The sequence below is a fragment of the Poeciliopsis prolifica genome, unplaced genomic scaffold (assembly GCF_027474105.1).
Source record: "Poeciliopsis prolifica strain line A6 unplaced genomic scaffold, Auburn_PproV2 SCAFFOLD014, whole genome shotgun sequence".
Classification (NCBI taxonomy): domain Eukaryota; kingdom Metazoa; phylum Chordata; class Actinopteri; order Cyprinodontiformes; family Poeciliidae; genus Poeciliopsis; species Poeciliopsis prolifica.
Window position 1 is genome coordinate 11,488,698 of NW_026562389.1, and position 21,447 is coordinate 11,510,144.

At 39.0% G+C, this 21,447-nt stretch overlaps 2 protein-coding genes across 2 annotated transcripts in view; one reads left to right on the forward strand and one right to left on the reverse strand.

Annotated features, from left to right (window-relative positions):
- prdm6 (PR domain containing 6) overlaps positions 1 to 21,447 on the reverse strand; it is a 69,804-nt gene that overhangs the window by 23,894 nt on the left and 24,463 nt on the right. Inside the window, exon 6 of the mRNA XM_055039453.1 lies at positions 4,598 to 4,722. Coding sequence (XP_054895428.1) covers positions 4,598 to 4,722 — 125 coding nt within the window. The remainder of the gene's footprint in view (positions 1 to 4,597; positions 4,723 to 21,447) is intronic.
- On the forward strand, positions 15,863 to 18,631 carry LOC129365767 (uncharacterized). Its single transcript, XM_055039234.1, has 4 exons — positions 15,863 to 16,175; positions 16,529 to 16,723; positions 16,900 to 17,698; positions 18,106 to 18,631. The coding sequence occupies exons 1-4, from the start codon at positions 15,863 to 15,865 to the stop codon at positions 18,629 to 18,631; spliced, it is 1,833 nt and encodes a 610-aa protein (XP_054895209.1).

Genomic DNA, 21,447 nt, shown 5'->3' on the forward strand with positions numbered 1-21,447 from the left:
CCGACCCGCCCCACAGACCGACCCACTCCACAGACCGACCCGCCCCACAGACCGACCCGCCCCACAGACCGACCCGCCCCACAGACCGACCCGCTGCACCTGCACGGAACTTTCTGGGTTGTTCTAGTTCAGAACCACGGCCTCGGACTGATTGGGTCAAGTTACTTTGTTCCCCATGTTGTTGGTCACCTGTTTTCAAGTCAAACGCCCTTTTTAACGAGTTTCTACCAACTGCAGTGAAGCTGTTTGGACGTCTGTAACTTTCCATTTAACCTCAAACTAGTGACCAAAGGAGATTATCTGGTTAAAACCAACTGATTAATCAGAACCGTTCCTCATTGGCTGTTCAGATTATTGCTGAAGCTTCCTGATGATCAATGGTCCTACCACTGTCATTAAACATTTAAATGCTCCACTAATCAATACAGACCATTCTAACAATAGTAATAATAATAATATTTCATTTTTAATAAAGAAGAGAAATGAGGTTATTTTAAGCAAGTCAATATAAATGTAGCATTTCTTCTAATTCCCCAGATTTTCTCCACCGTTCCTATCAGAACCTCGTCTTCCTCACAGAGACGAGGAGGAACTGAAGTGTGTCTGCGGCCATGTTGTTGGTGTTAGCGGGTCGCTAACACCAACAACAACGGCTCAGGCCGACACACTCTGATTGGAGGGAACGTTGTTCAGTAAAACGTGTGTGCGTGTGTGTGTGTGCGTGGGTGTGTGTGTGCGTGTGTGTGTGTTTGTGTGCGTGTGTGTGCGCGCACGTGTGTGTGTGTGTGTGTGTGTGTTTGTGTGTGTGTGTGTGTGCGCGTGCGTGCGTGTGTGTGTGTGTGTGTGTGTGTGTGTGGACCGGTGGGAACATAAAGCTGGATTTTATTCACGTCGCGTTTATCGTGAAGTTGAGTTTTGATCAGCTGATGTTGAGATTAAATCTGTAAACATGTTTACTAGTTTATTGTTTTCACAACATGAACTTCAGGATTTTCACATTTCCATTGAACATTAGATTTTAATCTGAATTCATTTGTGAAATCAAGCGGACCGAAAACCGCTCAAAAAAAGAGAGGAAGCGGCCGACACCGCAAGGCATTCTGGGTAAATACAACCAAAACAAATGCACGAGTCTGCTGCTACAAGGAGAAATGTTTAGATTTTGTGAAGAATGAAGTTATTCTCAGCGTCTTCAGAGAATTTCATGTGGTTTCTTTCAGTGGTTCATGGTGCAGCGCCCCCACAGGCCAGGAGGGGAACAGTTTCTACAAACGGTTTAGTTGGTTTGACTTGGCAGTGAGAAAAAGGACCACAGCAGCTGGAAAAGGAACCAATGTTGCAACATTTGGATCCCAAAGTGTGAAAACATCATTAAAGTGTTTCACAGATTTTCTGATCTCAAGGAATTTAGTGTCTCTAACTAATTAGATCTTTAAGCTCTGTGTTACAGCCTGTCATTAACTTCACTTTGGGTTTAGTAAAGTTTTTCTGGAATGAATTTATTCCGGTTTCAGTTGTGAATTAGATCTTCATGCAGCAGGTTTTGGGTTGGGGTTAGGGTTGGGGTTAAGGTGATGGGAGCTGCCCGTCTCAGTGTTCAGTCGGCTCGAAGACACAACAGTGCTGTCCGTCAGTCTCCATGGACTCCACAATCAGCAGATAACGATGCCAACCCAAGACAATGCACAGCCTAAATGCAGTTAGTAGTAAAGTGTCTTTAATTAAGACCAGAGTTTCTGGTTTCTATTTGGTACAAAACATGAAATCTGATTTAAGCTAATTGGTTCGTGAACAAACCTTTGTTCACTGCAGGCTGAATCAATGTGTTGAACGTCTCTTTGTGTAGGATTTACTTTGTACTTCCAGGGACTAAATGTCTTCACATGGACAGAGATGATTTCAAATCAGCCTACAGTCTGAATCGTTGACAGCTTTAATTATGTCCATTTCTGAGTTGTTTCAACTTGCTGACGTCTTCCACGTCTCAGACTCTGACAGCAAAGACATCCATGTCAAAAGGCAGATGACTCTGGATTCAAACCCAGAACAAAACAAGCTGATTTCTTTCTGCAGGACAGGAAATCGACGGGAGGCTTCAAAGTAACCGAGTAACTCAGTAGAAAGCAGTAAAAGAAACAAAATCCTCCTATAATAGTAAAGTGATTTCATCTGGTGAGTCGGTAAAGCTGCACAATTCATAAAATTACATGATAATTAAAATAATGAACGAAAGTTAAGTTAGTCAAATGTGGGTTAATTTTTGCTTCTAAACTGATCTGATGGGATGCTGAGATCTATGTTGAGTTTAAATTGTGCAAAAAAAGAGTTAGCCTGAAGCTAAAGCTAAACATGTAGCAGCAGCACAGATGCTAATGCTAGCGTCCACATTTCCACAGAAGCTCCATGAATACTGAGCTGATTAAAGATGAATACCAGATAAATATTTTTATTCACCTCATATCTCCATTTATTCAGTGATTTGGCTGTAAAAATGTTTTTTGAAATGAAAATGTTATTTATTTTATTGATGTTTTTTAATTAATTACCATTAATTACTTAATTTGATTAAATGTTTTAATTGAGTCCCACCTCTACTTTTAACACAACATCAAGATGGAGAGAAAAAGGCAACTGTTTCCTGATTGGCCCATTTTAAATGCCTGAAGGTAAAAAAAAAAAAAAAAAAAAAAAAAAACTCTTCCAGCTAAAAACAGCACAATGTTCTCCAAGTACCAGGCATAGAGGTGGAGGAGTGATGCCTGGGGTTTGAATCCACAGGACGTCCTCAGCCTGCAGTCACTCATTACTGTGAACGAAAGTTTTCTGGGTCGTCACCATCACACAGATCCCAAACACAACTGAGGTGTTTCACTGGCCTAGTCAAAGTCCAGACGTCAACCTGAATCAGGTCAGAGACCTGTGCAGAAAGTGACCATTTCTGACATACCTAAAGACATTAGTGTTTTGTTTGATTAAATAGAAATGAACCAAGATGCATTTCTAACTCCTGGAACCCATTAATGAAAAGAGCAGCCATGTGCGGCTTTAAGGAGATACAAACAATAAAGACAGGAAGTATTGGCTCCTTCAGAGCGATTCGCTCTTCTGGTCCCGAACGCAGAAGGAATGTCGGCTGTTTGTTTGTGTGCCTGTGATTATGTTTACAGCGGACGCCGCAGCGCTGTCACGACGAACAATGTCATGTAAAAGACTCGTTTTGTCTGTAATGCAAAGCAGCTTGTGGCCAAACGTCTCTAATTTGCAATCAGCACGATCTCGTTTCAACACGGCTCTGTTAAAGGAGAGTCTCTAATTCAATTTATTCCAGTTTAGATTCCGCAGATTAAAACCTTCTTCTGCTCCTTTTTGCCTTCGAGTTTTTCTTTCTAAATAATTATGTAGAAAAAAAAGGCAATGTTTGTTTTCCGCCTGCAGGGAGTTATTCTGTAAGATGTACAAGAAAACGTGGATGTAAACAAGCTGACAGAGCAGAAAACTGGGGGAGAGGTAAACACAAAACAGAGGGAAGAGGAGGGAGGATGAAGAGGATGGAACAAAAGAAGAGACAGGTGACCAAATGGGAAATAAAATATATTTAAGATTTTTAAGAAAGTCAGAAATATGTGACTGAGGAGGTTTTAGCTGAAATTTATGATGCTTCTTATTCTTCAGACAAACCTGAAGGAAGTTATAATAAATGATGAGAAAGAAGCAGAGGAGCTTAAAAACCCACTTAATGTTTTTGTGACTACATTGTTTTTATATATTTGCTCTTTTCCTTCAGAAAACTTCAAAAGCAGCAAAAATCTGCAGCCAAATTCAACTTTTTCAGGCAAAATGAAAAATTAAGCTTTTGCTTTCCAAACTCAAACTGGAGACAGAATTTCATACTTTTATTATCACCTTTTCTTGTTACACTGTTCGCCTACAGCTTGTGCAAAACGTTTTTCTCCTTTTGATAAAAACAATAAGCCTGTAATAAAAATAATTCTGCTCCATTGTATCTGTCTGACCCCCTCAGATCTGGACAGCAGCTGCTCTTCTTGCCTTTTTACGCACCGGACAAGATTCTCATTTCCCTTCACTGCTCCCTCTGGGATTTCTCCCATTAACTTGGATTCGTGTACAATGATGCTGATTTTTTAGCATTTTAGTTAGCTTGTAGCTTTAGCAGCAGAGAAGTGAAGGATCAGTCAATGCTACATGAACAGTGTGAGATGCTGATAGTTTGCTGAATCTGAAGCATTTTGGTCGGTTTTGTGGGAGTGTTTATTGACTAATGTTTTACACTAATGGTCATTCTTCCTACCTTCTTCTTCATACTTATTCTGTCTGAAACACTGGCTGCTAACATTTTCTTCTGTGGTTTAGAGTTGATCCCAGAATAAATATTTACTGCAAAATGTTACATAATAATCCACAGATAGTCAACCTGTCTAACTAGAGTTCATGGAAAATGTGCTTCTAATTTATTCCGCTTCCTGTTGTTGATTTTTCTACTGTGTGAACCAAGAACTGCAGTGACTTGTGTGTCTGAATCAAAGGTATTCCTGAGTCTTTAACCAGCAAACACAGGTAGTTAGGAAAGTCTCCTCACGGTTTTCGTCCTGAGCGATGCACTGCAGCGGGATGCCGAAGAAGGACGTGTAGGAGTCGTTGTACCAAACCAGCAGCTCCGTTCCTCTGGGGATGTCCATGCAGGCTCTGTAGAAGATGCACGACCTGCAAGACAAACACAGAAACCCTGACTTTTTATTTTATAACTTGTGTCTTTACTTGCGAGCGTCTGAGTAAAATCATGAGGCAGGCGGCGGGCCAGAGCCAGGTCCACCAAAAACAAATGACTCAACTACACAGGAGAAGATGAGAGACGGATAAAAACTTCCATCTGATAACAGCTTCAGTTCACATCAGACCGAACTCGAGATGATTTATGGGAAATATCTGGTGTCTCTCACGTTCCTCAGAGCAGCTCCGTCTCACCGTGTTGTTCGCTCACGTATCCAGAGAGCTGACGGTTCCTGGGTCACGCCGCCGCTAGAATAATACTTCCTCTGCCCAAAAACATCATTCTAACAACATGAGCAAAGCCACGGTCAAAACCACACTTTTATTTCCAGCTCTAACTATTTTAAAACATGTTGCCACATGTTTTCCTCTCTCCCTGCTGGCAGAGTGGCAGCCAGAGCAGATTATAGCTGAGAGGTCACAGGTTCAATTCCCACAGCGGCTCCCTTATTGAAGCCAGCAGACTAATTCATTTTTAAGTCGAGTTTATTTGTGTGGCACATTTTATCTACAAGGCCATTCAAAGTCCTTTACATCATAAAAACATAATAAACAGCAGCAAACATTACATTTCATCATCAAAATCATCAAATATATTGACTGATCAATATATTTGATCAGTCAATATATTTGATCAATATATCAAAGGCAACAGGCGAGTTTAATACTGTTAGAATTAAAACTAAACTAAAACTAAAGGAAGTCAAATAAATAAATGTGAAACTACTGTTCCATAAAGCTCTTCAGGTTTACCTGTTAGCTGGTTAAACTGAGCTAAACCTCAGAACCTGCTGATCCAACTAACGGTTCAGAGACGTTTATAAAGCCTGAGGAATCAAATGAGTTCATGAATTACATTAAAAATATTCAGCGATATCAGCTGGTGATAATGCAAATGAATCAGGTTAAATTAAACTAAATGCTGAAGCGTTTCAGTATGAAACTGAGGTGAGTGAAACAAAAGACAGAAAAGCTTCTATTTTAGTTCAGTCTGCCATCACTTTCTACTGACGGTGACTTTCTGCGGGGGTGGATGGTGAGGATTGACGGACGCTGGAGGAATTTTTGCTCCTCAAACAATTTTACTAAATAAGGAACTAAAAGTCATTCAGGAAAACACAACAGATTCTGGTATTTTCTCTCACCGCCGCAGAGTTTGCATCACTTCACCACAGAGGGAAATCAAAGCCAGTCCAGCATTTTTACTGACTGGGATCAAACAGCACCAGTCAAATTTACTGGCATCTGTGGGGCAGAGGTGTAAACTGCATCACTAATACTAGAAAATTTCAGATGAAATTTAAACAGGCCCTGCCAAAGTATGCCCGTCGGTTGGAACCCAGCGTTCTGATGCAAAGTTAGCATCATTGCTAAGTTTAGCAAAAGTATAGTCAGCAGCATGTGGATAATCAAAAGCATGTTGACTAACATGTACTTATGCCATTCAGTATGGTAAAATTAGTGTACAAGCTAAAATTAGCTAAATGCGTGCTGCACAGTGGTTCAGTTGGTAGCACTGTTGCCTTGCAGCAAGAAGGTCCTGGGTTCGATTCCCAGCCCAGGGTCTTTCTGCATATTCTCCCTGTGCGTGCGTGGGTTCTCTCCGGGTACTCCAGCTTTCTCCCACAGTCCAAATACATGACTGTCAGGTTAACTGGGCTTTCCAATTCTCCCTGTGTGTGTGTGTGTGTGTGTGTGTGTGTGTGTGTGTGTGTGTGTGTGTGTGTGTGTGTGTGTGCATGGTTGTTTGTCCTGTCTGTCTCTGTGTTAGCTCCAACAAGGCACCAGCACCTCCTGATTTTTGTGTAACTTTTCTTCAGGTCAACTTGGAAAGTGATCTATTACTGTTATGAGCTAATTTTCTAAACTACAGAAAAATTATTGTTAGGGAAGCTCAACTGTGAAAACTTGGACTGATGCTGATATGCAATACTGCTGTTATGTTAGTTTTACCGATGTTTTACTTTATCTTATTTTATCTGATTACGCGATTAAATGTAAGAATAATCGATAGATTACTCGATTACTAAAATAGTCATTTACAACAGTCTTATTTCAAACGTTTAATTAAATTTGAACGAGAGTTGGGTGGAAACATTGCTACTGTTGCAGTAATCAATGCGACTAAAGATAAACAGACTTGCTGGGACATTAGGCCTTTAATCCTGGAAATGTTCTTCAGGTGATAGAAGGCCGACTTTCAAAGTTAAGTCAAAGTATTTATTTCACTTTGACGGTTCAGGTCAGAGTCTGTTACTACACCCAGATGTCTGACCTAGTCGATAGTTTCTAGCAGTAATACCTGAAGATGTGCTGACTGTAGATTGTTCCACTTTAGATTCAAAGATAATACCTTCAGTTTTATTTGTCCAATTGAAGAAAGCTTTGGCACACCCACACATTGATCTGTTCTGTCCTCTCTTCAGTCACCTGGTGACATTGTAATGTAGAGTTGTGCCAACATCCGTTGTTTGTTTTGAAAACAAGCTTCAGATGATGTGGAAAAGAACAGATCACATTTTTATCATTTAAACTCCAACTGAAGGTTAGGAATAATGACACAGTGAGAAACATTTTGGTAAGTCTAATAAAACTATATTTATATATTTCATTGTACTTATAAAATGGAAAATATTAAAATCTCTGGATAACCGCTGAGAATTTTTATCTGTTCAAATCTGTTCGGAGGTCAAGAAGATCACAGCTATAGAACAATGACAAATGGAAAGGGCTCAGTTAGGTTTAGAACCTTTGAAAAATGGTCTTAAAATTTCATTAATCCTTAGTAGCAAAAATGATTTTACATTGATTTACCTTATTTATGATATTATTTATATTTGTTCATCCCTATAATTACTTTTATGTAGTTCAGAAAATTAACCTGTAACAATAATACAGTTTTTAATTTTTTTCGTAATTAAGTTACTCAAATCATTTGAGAAATTCTTCCAGCCCTAATTGTGTTCATTGTTGGATGAACATATAGCAGACACATATTGTCAGTACATTACTGCTGCACAGACAGTTTTGCTTTGATTTTAATGAACAACTGAAAATAAAATCCCTATATTATACATAAATGTAATTCAATCAACATAGTTACTTTTGTAATTTACTGCTTCTGTTATAACTTGCTTAACCACACTCCTTAATTAACATTAATATTCTCTTGTTTCTGGTGTAGCCATTACCTTTCCATCAGAATCAGTCTTGAAATTTCCCAAGCCTAAAATGGAGACATCATCAGGTGAGTTTGAAACGGAATATATATGTTGCACTGCTGAACTAAAAACACTAAATGCATCAATTCTGCTGCAAACAATTGAAGATTAAAAGAATAGACTTTACTTCGGGGAAGAAGGAACTTTAACCTTATGTACAAAACTAGTTTGGCGTTCTTAGTGTTCTCTTTAAAGGGTGAGTATGATGTAAAATTCTTTTTTTTTTTTTTTAGCTTTACATCATGTTATAATGTCATTTCCAATCAAAACCCTATCTGGAGTGTTGCTTTAATTTCATTCATGTTTGAGAAATTATTTCATCTTAATGCCAATCTGGGGACAGAATAGGGCCGGGAAATGGTGCTGCTTGCAGATTCCATATTTATTTTTTGATGTTAAATGTTAGGAACCTTAAGCGTGACTTTTTTTCTCTTTTTTATACATATAAAAATGTCTGTGTGCAGACTATTCTATTTAAATATGACACCCGGTGTTTAAGAGCTGTTTTCCACTCTTGCAGTTTGTATATCTATGACATACAAATTGTATACAGATTGTATACTGGGATTATACAGGGACTGGGTCATGTGATCAAGAGGAAGAAGGTTTTGACTTAACTGGAAAAAAAACAAGCAAAAAAGACTTGATATAGCACTATTACAGGAAACTGGGTTATCTGAACATTTGAAACTTACAAAGGACTGGGTCGGTAATGGGCAACTGTGGCTGAGTGGCAGAGTGGGCGTCTTGCAATCAGAAGGTTGTAGGTTCAATTGCAGCTTCCTCCTGCCACATGTTGATGTGCCTCTGGGCAAGGCACTTAACCCCAAATTGCCTACTGGTCTGCGAATTGATGTGAATGGATGGATGTGACTCTAGTGTAAAGCAAAATGACTGGAAAAGTTTAGTCCATTTAACGTATATTCTTCTTCCCATTCTCAAAATAAGAAGGTTACAGTCATTCTTATGCACAAGAATCTTCCTTTTATTCGGGAGCATAAATTTGTTTTCACTAAGGACTCATATAATTACATATAATTACTCTTAATGTGTCTGCTCCTAATGATGATTTGCCACAATTTATGTCACAAATGATTGTATTATTTACTATAATTTGGAAATTCAATACATTCTTTTTAGATAAAAAAAATAGTAATTTTGTCCGGAGTAATCTATTGCAGTTCTGGCTTGACAACAAAAACTCTCCTGCATCTTCTGCTATGATCTGGTATACAACAAAAGCCACTTTGCATGGTCATCTTATATCTTACTGTTCTCACCAAAAAGCAGTAGAGATCAGAAACAACCTTGAAAAAGAGGTGATCCAGGCTCATAGGGGTCGTAGGCAGGGGTGCCCCATTTCTTCCTTATTGTTTACATTGTTTATTGAACCTCTGGCCGAGATTATCAGGACTAATCCGGAATTATCTGTAATTAATATAAGTGGTAGAAACCACATAATTTCACTATTTCCAGATTATGTACTTTTGTACATGTGTAATCCTGAAAAATTGATTTCAGCAATCCTGGAATCTATGGCTACATTTGGTGCTTTATCAGGAAACAAAATCACCTTAGGAAAGTTTGTTGCCACCCCTCTTAAGATCGCCCTAGAAAGGTTAAAGCAATCTCCGTTTTTAATGTCTAAGAGAGGCTTCAAATATTTGGGTATTTTTGTTACACCTAATCTGAATACCGTATTTTTCGGACTATAAGCCGCTACATTTTCCCCATGCTTTAAACCACGCAGCTTATAGCCCGGTGCGGCATTTCTATGTATTTTTTCTTCAACAACCAGGGGGCGCTCTTCAGCAGGAAGTGAATCAATGGAAGTCATAATTGGAAATCAAAGAAGAAAGTGCTGATTTTCATTTAGAACAAGCACATGCCTGCAGCAGGCATGACGGAGAAATGTTTTCAAATTCATATCCCCTCGTCATGGAAACCACATGAAGAAGTTCAAATGAAGCAGCTTTTAAGTTGAAGGCTAGCCCGGTGCAGCTTATATGTGTACGTTTCCAGTTTTTAAAAATCTTTGTAGATGTGGCTTATACTAAAGTGTGCTCCATAGTCTGGAAATTAAGGTAATCTGTTTTGAAACTAACTACTCACCTTTAATTCAGAAGATTAAAGATAATTCAATAAAATGGGCTCTCCAGCCAACCTCTATATTAGGAATAATTTCCATAAAAATTAAGGTTCTTCTACGACTGAACTATTTATGTCAAAATCTCCTTTGCTATCTATCCTATGCACACTTCAAATCACTAAATTCTCATTTATCTTGCTTCATTTGGAACAACTGAGTCACACAGCATGCAAGAATCAAGTGTTTTTTATATTAATTGAGTCAAAACATCTTGGAGATTTATCTTTACCATTTGCCATCCCTGTCACATTATTATTGGTCAGCACAATGTAAAATCACATCAAATTGGTTCATGAATAGAAGGACCTCTTTATGGTCCTCTTTATGGTTAGATCTGGAATTTTGGTCTTGTCTCCCCAGCAAACTTAATTCCCTTTTCTTCATAAGTGGCATAGACCAAATAGCCCATCTCAAAAATAACTTCTTTGTTTATAATACTTTTCTGGCTAGTGGCACAGATTATTGGCATTGGACTCTCTGAATGGTCATCTAAGGGGCTGTCAAATATTAAGGGACCTATTGGACTCTGACTCTGTTGAATCCTTTAAACAAATTAGAGCTCATTTCAATAACAGAGATTTCCAAAAGTACCCACAGATCCATTTTGTGAATTCGCTGTGGAGGACAGGAAACGTTCTTTCACAGAAAACACAGCAGAAACATTTAATCAAATCTACTCTTCCTCCTCACCCTTCAGCTGTAATGATGTAGATCAGTTGGTAGGTGATTTTCAGTCTAAAGTTTCATATATCATTGATTCCATTGCCCCAATTAAAGTAAAGGTTTTGACTGGTATGAAGAAATCTCCATGGAGAAATGCACAAATAGTTCGGTCTGCAAGACAACTCTGTCGCAGGGCAGAACCAAAATGGCGTAAAACTCAACTTCACGTTCATCACGACATCTACAAAGAAAAACTACGTAACTGTCACTTAACACTAAAACATGCAAGGGAGGCTTTCTTTGCAGATGTCATAAACAAAAACATCAATAATGCTCGAACTTTATTTGCAACAGTTGACAGGCTCACAAACCCTCCTGTGACGTTTCCACCTGAATTCCAATCTAATGCTGCCTGTAATAAGTTTTCTGATTTCTTTTCAGAGAAAATCCAAAAAATCAGAGGATTAATCTGCACATTGACTCTAAAGCCAGAACCATTGCTGTACCAAAACAAAACAAATACAGAAAAAATGACCAACTTTCAACTACTTAATTATAAAACTCTAAAAGAAATTATAAGTCAATTAAGTTCAAGCTCCTGCTGTCTGGATGTTATAGATCTATAACTCTAGAACATTTCTTTAAGAAAGTCCTGCCTGTTATTGCTACAGATCTGATCCAAATCGTAAACTCATCGCTTACATCAGGTGTTTTCCCCCAGGCTTTGAAAACAGCAGTCATCAAACCACTGCTAAAAAAGAACAACCTGGACAAATCACTAATGCAGAATTACAGGCCGACCTCTGACCTCTGACCTCCCATTCATCAACAAAGTTATTGAAAAAACTTTGTGTAAACAATTAAATAGTTTCCTCATGATGACCACAGCACGGAGACTGGCCTAGTCAAAGTATTCAATGATATCCATATAAATATGGACTGTGGGAGAACCACAGTGCTGGTTCTGGTTCTGGTTCTGTTGGACCTCAGTGCAGCTTTTGACATATTACTGAATGGACTTGAAAGTTGGGTTGGACTCTCTGGTTCGGTGCTCGACTGGTTTGAATCCTACATAAAGAACAGGGATTTCTTTGTTTCAATTGGAAACTTCTCATCAAAGAGGTCAAAGGTCACATGTGGGGTACCCCAAGGTTCAATCCTAGGACCCCTCTTATTTAATATTTATATTCTCCCACTAGCTCAGGTCATAACAGGAAATAATATTAGCTACCACAACTATGCGGATGACACTCAGCTCTACATTACGATGTCACCAGGTGACCTTTGACCCCATCCAATCACTGAATAAATGCTTAGAGCAGATAAATGTGTGGATGTGCCAAAACTTTCTCCAACTGAACAAAAACAAAACTGAAGTCATTATTTTTGGACCTAAAGAGGAACGATCTAGAGTTATAGATCTAGAGTTATAGATCTAGAGTCAATGCACAGCTTCAGTTATTACAACTAAAAACTAGTGATCAGGCCCGAAACCTGGGAGTAGTAATGGACTCGGACTTGAACCTCCAGAGCCACATAAAGACAGTAACAAAATCGGCCTTCTATCACCTGAAGAACATCTCCAGGATTAGAGGACTAATGTCTCAGCCAGATCTAGAGAAACTCATCCATGTGTTTATCTTTAGTCGCATTGATTATTGCAACAGCATCTTCACAGGCCTGTCCAACAAATCAAACAGCTGCAATTGATCCAGAAGCTGCTGCTCCTGTTCTCACTAGAACCAGGAAGATAGAGACATAACAGCAGTTTTAAAGTCCCTCCACTGGCTCCCTGTAGCTCAAAGAATAGATTTTAAAATACTGTTGTTAGTTTATAAATCACTGAATGGTTTAGCACCACAATACATTAAAGATCTGCTGTTGTTGTATCAACCTTCCAGACTCTCAGGTTCTGGTTCTGGTTCTGCTCTGCATCCCCAGAACCAGAACCAAGAGAGGAGAAGCAGCTTTCAGCATCTATGGACCAAAAATTTGGAACAAACTTCCAGAAAACTGTAAAACAGCGGAAACCCTGACTTCCTTCAAATCTCAAGTAAAAACGCACCTGTTTAGAGTTGCATTTGAAATGTAATATGTATGGATTTGATTTTGTGGATATGTATGTAATTTTTTATTTTTTATTTATTTATTTTTTTATTTTATTTATTTATTTTTTCCTTGTGGGCAACGGGGCCCGGCGAATACCCGTGGTTAAACGGACGGCGGAGTCCGGCGGTAACAGGCGCTTAAATTCCGTGTCAAAGGGAAGGGGGAAGAAAGGGAAAAAAGAGGGGGAAAAAAAAACTTGGTATTTTATTCTATGTTGCATGCCTTTGTGTTTTGTGTTTATGATGTTAAGCACTTTGAAATGCCTTGTAGCTGAAATGTGCTATACAAATAAAATCTGATTGATTGATTGATTGAAAATTATGTACAAAATTGTGAGAGTAAGAAAATATAATTGTCATGGCCAAATCACCTAAACAACTTATCTCTAAGATATATAGTTTATTATCTCGCTCTGACTCCTCAAGTTATGATGCTATGAAACTGGTGTGGGAACATGACCTAGGGCTGATATTCAATCCAATAGATTGGGGAGAGCTCTGTAATGGGGTCTTCCCCAATTGCACCTCGATTTCTATACATGAGCAGAACTACAAATTCTTCTACCGAACTAATGATACACCTGTTCGCATTCAAACAAAGTTGGTTCATATGATGACATAAGAGATCATTGGCAAACAGTTCTTCTGATCCCCCTCCTTCTGTCTTTTTAATTATGCTCCAGACTCTACTTAATAAAGATACTAAATCTTTGCTTTATAATCTTCTTATTTCTGGTCAAGAAATGTATGCTCCTGAGATGGTCAGCACCACAGGCCCCTACAGTTGAGATGTGGATCACAAATCTCTGTTATTATCCCAGACTCACGATCTTAATCAAACATCAGAAACATTTTGGAGGATCTGGAACCCCTTGCAATCTTTCTCACATTTTTTTTCTTTTTCTTATTTTTTTACATACTATGTGTATGTCTGCTGCCCTTTAAACCATACCTAGGAATGTCTATATTTTGCATCTATGTTTACATATACACCGAAGTGCTTCTTGTTGATTTGGGGTGGGCTGTTTTTGTTGGCTTTTGTTGATGTTTACAGTTGGGCATAAAAAGTATTTAGTCAGCCACCAATTGTGCAAGTTCTCCCACTTAAAAAGATGAGAGAGCCCTGTAATTGTCATCATAGATAAACCTCAACTATGAGAGACAAACGGAGAAAAAAAAAATCAGAAAATCACATTGTCTGATTTTTAAAGAATTTATTTGCAAAATATGGTGGAAAATAAGTATTTGGTCAATGACAAAAGTTCATCTCAGTACTTTGTTATATATCCTTTGTTGGCAATGACAGAGATCAAACATTTCCTGTAAGTCTTCACAAGATTTTCACACTCTGTTGCTGATATTTTGGCCCATTCCTCCATGCAGATCTCCTCTACAGCAGTGATGTTCTGGGGCTGTCGCTGGGCAACTCGGACTTTCAACTCCCTCCAAAGATTTTCTATGGGGTTGAGATCTGGAGACTGGCTAGGAGACTCCAGGACCTTGAAATGTTTCTGGCGAAGCCACTCCTTTGTTACCCGGGCGGTGTGTTTGTGATCATTGTCATGCTGAAAGACGCAGCCACGTTTCATCTTCAATGCCCTTACTGATGGAAGGAGGCTTTCTCTCAAAATGTGACGATACATGGCCCCATTCGTTCTTTACTTTACACGGATCAGTCGTCCTGGTCCCTTAGCAAAAAAACAGCCCCAAAGCATGATGTGTCCACCCCCATGCTTCACAGTGGGTATGGTGTTCTTTGGATGGAACGCGGCATTCTTTCTCCTCCAAACATGACGAGTAGAGTTTTTACCAAAAAGTTCTATTTTGGTTTCATCCGACCATATGATATTCTCCCAGTCATCTTCTGGATCATCCAAATGCTCTCTAGTGAACTTGAGACGGGCCTTGACATGTACTGGCTTAAGCAGGGGGTCACGTCTGGCACTGCAGGATTTGAGTCCTTGGCGGCGTAGTGTGTTACTTTTACCTTTGTTACTTTGGTCCCAGGTCTCTGTAGGTCATTCACTAGGTTCTCCCGTGTGGTTCTGGGATTTTTGCTCACCGTTTGTTCTTGTGATCATGTTGACCCACGAGATGAGATCTTGCGTGGGGCCCCAGATCGAGGGAGATTATCAGTGGTCTTGTTTGTTTTCCATTTTCTAATAATTGATCCCACAGTTGATTTCTTCACACCAAGCTGTTTACCTATTGCAGACTCAGTCTTCCCAGCCTGGTGCAGGTCTACAATTTTGTTTCGGGTGTCCTTTGACAGCTCTCTAGTTTTGGCCATGGTGGAGGTTAGAATGTGACTGAGGTTGTGGATAGGTGTCTTTTATACTGATAACGAGTTCAAACAGGTGGCATTAATACAGGTAATGAGTGGACGACAGAAGAGCCTCTTCCAGAAGAAGTTACAGGTCTGTGAGAGCCAGAAATTGTGCTTTTTTTGTAGCTGACCAAATACTTATTTTCCACCATATTTTGTAAATAAATTCTTTAAAAATCAGACAATGTGATTTTCTGACATTTTTTTCTCCGTTTGTCTCTCATAGTTGAGGTTTATCTATGATGACAATTACAGGGCTCTCTCATCTTTTTAAGTGGGAGAACTTGCACAATTGGTGGCTGACTAAATACTTTTTTGCCCAACTGTATATAAAGTTCTGAAAACCAATAAAAGAAAAGTGGAATTTCCAGTTTTAAGTAATTCAATTTTTGCATGACAAAATTAAACATGTCACAATAAAAATATTAGATAATCAGAATTAAAAAGTTCTAATTCAATCTTTTCATTTTTGTTTTCAGTTACTGGTCTGAGGATTGTGCTGCTTGGAAAAAACAATGACAAAACAAAACTCAGCAAATTCCTGACAGAAAAAAGTCCTCATTCTTCAAAGAAAGTCAAGTCCTTTGATGTTGTCTATGCAGAATGGATGGGCAAACCTTTCACCCTGATAACAACAGGAGACGTCCTCAGTCTGCCTGTGGAAAGAGTCGGTCAGGACATGAAGACGTGTGCGACTCTCTGCCCACCTGGACCAAACGTCCTGCTGCTCCTGGTGAAGCCGTCAGACTTCACCAAGTCGAACCGACAGAATATGAACTGTGTCCTGAGTTTTTGGGGGAAAGAAGCCTTTAATTATGCAATAGTCATCACAACTGAAACTGATGAGCAATGGACGTTTCCCATGAACCAACTTGTCAGGGAATGTGGCCAAAGGATCCACAAAGTGGACCTCGATGAAAGTAACTATTCAGCCAATAATCTTGAAGAACTGATGAACAAAATGGAGAATCTGGTGAGAGAGAACAAAGGGCAACATCTAACCTTTTCTGGAGACATGGCTCCTATGGATCGTCCTCAGTGTGTGAAACCCCCCTGAACCTGGTCTTGTGTGGGAGACACGTGTTCAAGAAAGTGTCAGTAGCTCGCGCCATCCTGGGAGAAAATTATTCTGGTGATTCAGAGGTTATTAGAAATCAGGGAACCGTCTGTGGGCATCGGGTGTCCATAGTGGAGCTACCGGCTCTGCATGGAAGACCAAAGGCAGCAGCGGTGAACGAATGCTTCAAATGTGTTTCTCTTTGTGATCCTGAAGGCGTCCACGCCTTCATTCTGGTCCTCCCATTGGACGGTTATACCGAGGAAGATAAGAAGGAGCTGGAAACCATCCAGGAAATCTTCAGTCTAGGAATCAATGATTTCACCATGATTCTTTTTACTATGGAGGCAACTGGCACACCTTCTGCAGCGCTGAGGTTTCTGAGGGAAAATAGAGACATTCAAGATCTCTGTCAGAAATGTAGGGAACGATATATGTCTTCTATAACAACAAACAGATCTCTGAGGTGCTTCTATGTGTCCAAACGATGACAAACGCAGCAACAAGAAGCTTTACTGAAAAGATGTTCTCCAAGCGTCCTGTAAGACAGACTACAAAGCCTCAAATGTGGGAATTGTTTAATTCAGGCCACAGTATCAATGAGCACAGAAAGAATCCACAAAAGGTGGAGAATGTGCAGAGTTCAAAAAATGGCTCTGGATCAGGGATGATGCAGAACATAACCATAAACCAAAATCTATCCGCGCCGCAGAGTAAAGAGCCTCTCCGTATGGTGTTAATTGGGAAGACTGGTTGCGGTAAAAGTGCCACTGGAAACACCATCCTGGGCAGGAAATGCTTTTTCTCAAAGGTTTCTCAAGTATCAGTGACAAACGTTTGTCAGAAAGAGACAGGAGAGGTCAATGGTCGTCCTATTGCCGTGGTGGACACACCAGGACTGTTTGATACATCTCAGTCTAATGACCAGATTAAACAAGAGCTCATCAAATGCATCAGCTTGTCGGCGCCCGGACCTCACGTCTTCTTACTCGTCCTGCAGATCGGACGCTTTACGCAGGAGGAAAAAGAAACTGTGGAGCTGCTCAAGGATTTCTTTGGAGAGAAGTCAGTGAACTTCATCATCGTTGTATTCACCAGAGGAGACGAACTCAAAGATCAGACATTTAACAGTTACTTAACCGAAAGCAAGGAATTTGTCAAAAGGCTGATCACTGATTGTGGGGAGAGATATCAAGTCTTTAACAACAATGACCAAGAGAATCGACGTCAAGCTACAGAGCTCCTAGACAAAGTGGAGGCAATGCTGAGGGAAAATGGAGGAAGCTACTACAGCTCAGAGCTCTTCAAAGAGGCAGAGGAGGCCATACAGAAGGAAACCCAGAAGATACTGACAGAAAAGGACACAGAGCTGCAGAAGAAGAAGGAAGACTTTAAAAAACAACTTGAAGACAAAATTCAAATAAGAAAACTATACAAATAAAAAAATTGGCTAAGTCTGAAAAAGAAAAAGTACCAGGCACCCAAAGAGTCAAGGAGATGAGGGAAAAATTTATGAGGGAGGAAGAGAAGGTGAAGATGGAAAAGAGAATTAGAAATGAAGAAGAAAAGGAGAAGAAAAGGGAAGATGAGATGCAAGAACATGAGTTTGAACGACAATATGAAGACCTGCAGATGAAACAGCGATCCAGCAAAGTTTTTGCAGAAAGGGCTTTATTAGCACAAAGCAGAGAAGACATGAGAAAAGAAAGAGAAGCTTGGGAACAAGAAAGAAGGGAATGGTGGGAGAACAGACATCGTGAGGAAACAGAGAGACAAGAAGATGAGAGGAAACGACTCCAAAAGCTAAGAGAAGAATACGAAGAGGAAAAGCGAAGATATGAAACAAAATGGAAAGAAGAACAGCAAATCCGGAGGGAACAAGAGGAAACCGAATGGAGAGAAGCAACAGAAACGCTTCGCCAGCAAGTTGAGGAATTAGAGAGGAAAAATTTTGAGGATGCTAGAAAACAAGCAGAACAAAGCAATGATTTCAGGAACAAATATACTTGTGATGTCACGGCTGACATGGAAAAAACTGGGAAAGAAATAAAAGACTTCAAGCAGAGGGAACAGAAAAAAAACGAACAAATGATAAGGCAGCTGATTAGAAACAAAGAATACCAGAACAGTTTCGACATGCTGCAGAAAAAACATGAAGAAGAAATAAACAAGTTGAAATTATCGCTTTGTTTCCACGGTGAGACTTATATCAAAAACAGAATAACTGAGCTGAAGGAGACGCATCAGGAGGAAATAAATGAGTGGATACAGGAAAAGGTGAAACAGGCTGCAGAGAGGAAAATGTGCAGCATTTCATGATGAATTATTTCTCCCTGAGAGCAAAATCAGAATACAGGTGGTGGTCATAAAATTAGAATATAAAGGATATAAAAAGTTTATTTAATTCAGTAATTACATTCAAAATTTAAATCTGTATATTCAATACATACAGACTTGTATGTTTAAAATGTTTATTTCTTTTAGTATCGATGATTACTACTGACAACAAATGAAAACTCCAAATTCAGAATATCAGAAAACTGGAATATTATGAAAAGGTTCAATATTGAAGATCCCTGGTGCCACACACTAATCAAATAATTAAATCGAAACACTTGCAAATGCTTTTAAATGGTCTCAGTCCAGTTTATGAAGATGCAATTCCCAACAGGACTTAGCACCTGCTCAAAGAGCCATAGCTCCAGTACCTGGTTTAGGGACCTTGGTATCCCTGTTCTTAAATGGTCAGAAAACTCTCCTGACCTTAACGCCATAGAAAAACTATGAGCTATCGTGAAGAGGAAGATGTGATACACCAGGCCCAACAATTCAGAAGAGCTGAAGGGGACTATCAGAACAAACTAGGCTCTCATAACAGATCTGTAATAGTGTCACAGATTGATGGACTCCATGTCACCCTGCAGTAATCAAGGCAAAAGGAGCCCCAAGTACTGAGTGCTGTGCATGCTCATACTTTTCATGTTCATTTTTTACAGTGGGCTAACATTTATAAAAAATCCTTTATTTGCTTTGGTCTTAAGTAATCTAATTTTTTAAGATACTGAATTTGGGGCTTGTTTGTGAAAACTGGCTTAAAGAGGTGAGATGTCTCCAGGTTAACGCAGAAAATAGATCATAGAGGCCTGGGAGACATAAGTAATCTTGTATTTTGATTAACTGATGATTATAAAACAAGTTATTTTGTATTTTGATTTATTGATAATTATAGAGAGTCTGATGTAAAAAATGTAGAAATGTTTACACAGATTATTGCTCAAGGTCATTTTAAAAGAACTGAACTGACTATAAGAATGTGAATACAAACTCTGGCTCCTGCATCTTACCTTATTATTATTGTGCTCCAGTATTTTGTTCTTGCAGATCAAGAAATGAATAACACGATGAATAAAATGGTGAATAAAATTAAACATAGATGACTACTAAAAGAAGTTATGTTTGAAGAATTGAATTAAAAAGATTATTGTTTAATTTATCATGATCATACAGCAGATATAGAATTGTAACTAAAGTAATCTTACACTGTGTGAAGCATAGTGACATATAATTGTCAGACTGTATTATAATTATAGCAGAGGTCAGGGCCAGTAAAGGGCCTGATCAGAGGGGGAAGGCAGAGGAACTGGGAAGTTTTCTCTGAACCAGATAGGGAAGTGAATTCAGATGGTCAGTGGACAAACAACAAAAAAGGAGAAGTGAACAAGGTGTTGACCAATGTGGAAATGTTTGGTACTTTCCACGAAGCCATCGAACTTTCAAAAAGTCGCGGAACCAAAGGAAGGTGAAGACTCCGCACTACTAGAAGGGGATAAGACCCATCAACCTTCAACCCCGGTTCCTGTTTCGACTGCTGCTGCTCTGCGCTCAACCCAAAGATCTCAAGGCTGCTGCAACAGACGTGCTGAATGAACAAAGGTCACTGAGTGATGAAGATCTGAGTGTTCGGAAGACAACAACCAGTTCTACTTTGCTTCTATTCTGAAGAGGATTTGCCGTACAAAGACAAGGCTCAAACCAAGGACATCAAAACCTTCCATTGCCGGGATCATCTATCATCTGGGTATGAGCTGAACTGCACCCCAAAGCCTCGCTTTGTAAATTAGTTACACAGTTTAGGGAAAGAGGTTAGGAAAGAATGAAGATTATTTTATTAAATTGGATTTTTATTCTTAATTTGTAATCAGTGATAATTAATCTGTCATCTACTCCTGGTAAACGCTTGCTTAATAAAGATGCATTAAAATTCTAATGAGATTTGTGGACAGTAAAATTAATTGAGTCATCTATTGTTTTTGGTTCTTCTAATCAGTGTAAAACCCATGTACATATTTCTAGTAATGTGGTGGCTTCAGACATTTGTTCAGTGTTGGTAAAACAATGACTGTGGGGCTTATGCTGAGCCACTAAAAATGATCTAGTCTGTAACAAGTTCTCGTTGTTGATAGAGAGAGTGGTTATTGAAGTCATGCAGTTACAAGGGCTACTCAGCTGATTGCTTCTTAACTGAAAAAGGTCAGTTAAGAAAGTTTGTGTAACGTACGTTTTACAGTTAAGAACTGACCTTTTTCTGTTCTTAACTGAGAAAGCTAAGAACTGAAAATTCTTAGTTTTTAACTACCTTCACTTGGGAATGAAGGTAGTTAAAAACTAGACGAGTCTCACTCGACACCAGCTTAGACAGATTATACTGGAGGTTTTATAGATTTTCCAGACAAGTTAGACGGAGAGCTGGTCCGTAGTCAATCCGTGGGAGTTGTGAGGTTACGGTGGGGCTGACTATTGCGTAATAACAGGTTTTAATTAGTTGTGAGTCAGAAAATTTTTTGAAATAAATCAGTTTCTGTGTAATGAATGAATTTAAAAGTTTCATTTTTTGACTGGAACTGCTGACAGAAATAAACTTTTTCATAATATTCTCATTTTATGACTAGCACCTATGTGTCTTCAAGACATGGAAAATGTTGCTTTTTACTCATTTATACATAAATGAGTAAAAGACTAGTAAAAAAAATGTCCTAAAATAAGGACATTTTATGTGTCCTTATTTTATGTGTCAAAATAAGGACACATAAAATGTCTTTTATTAAAAACAAAGTACTAGCAAGAGGCATTTGTGT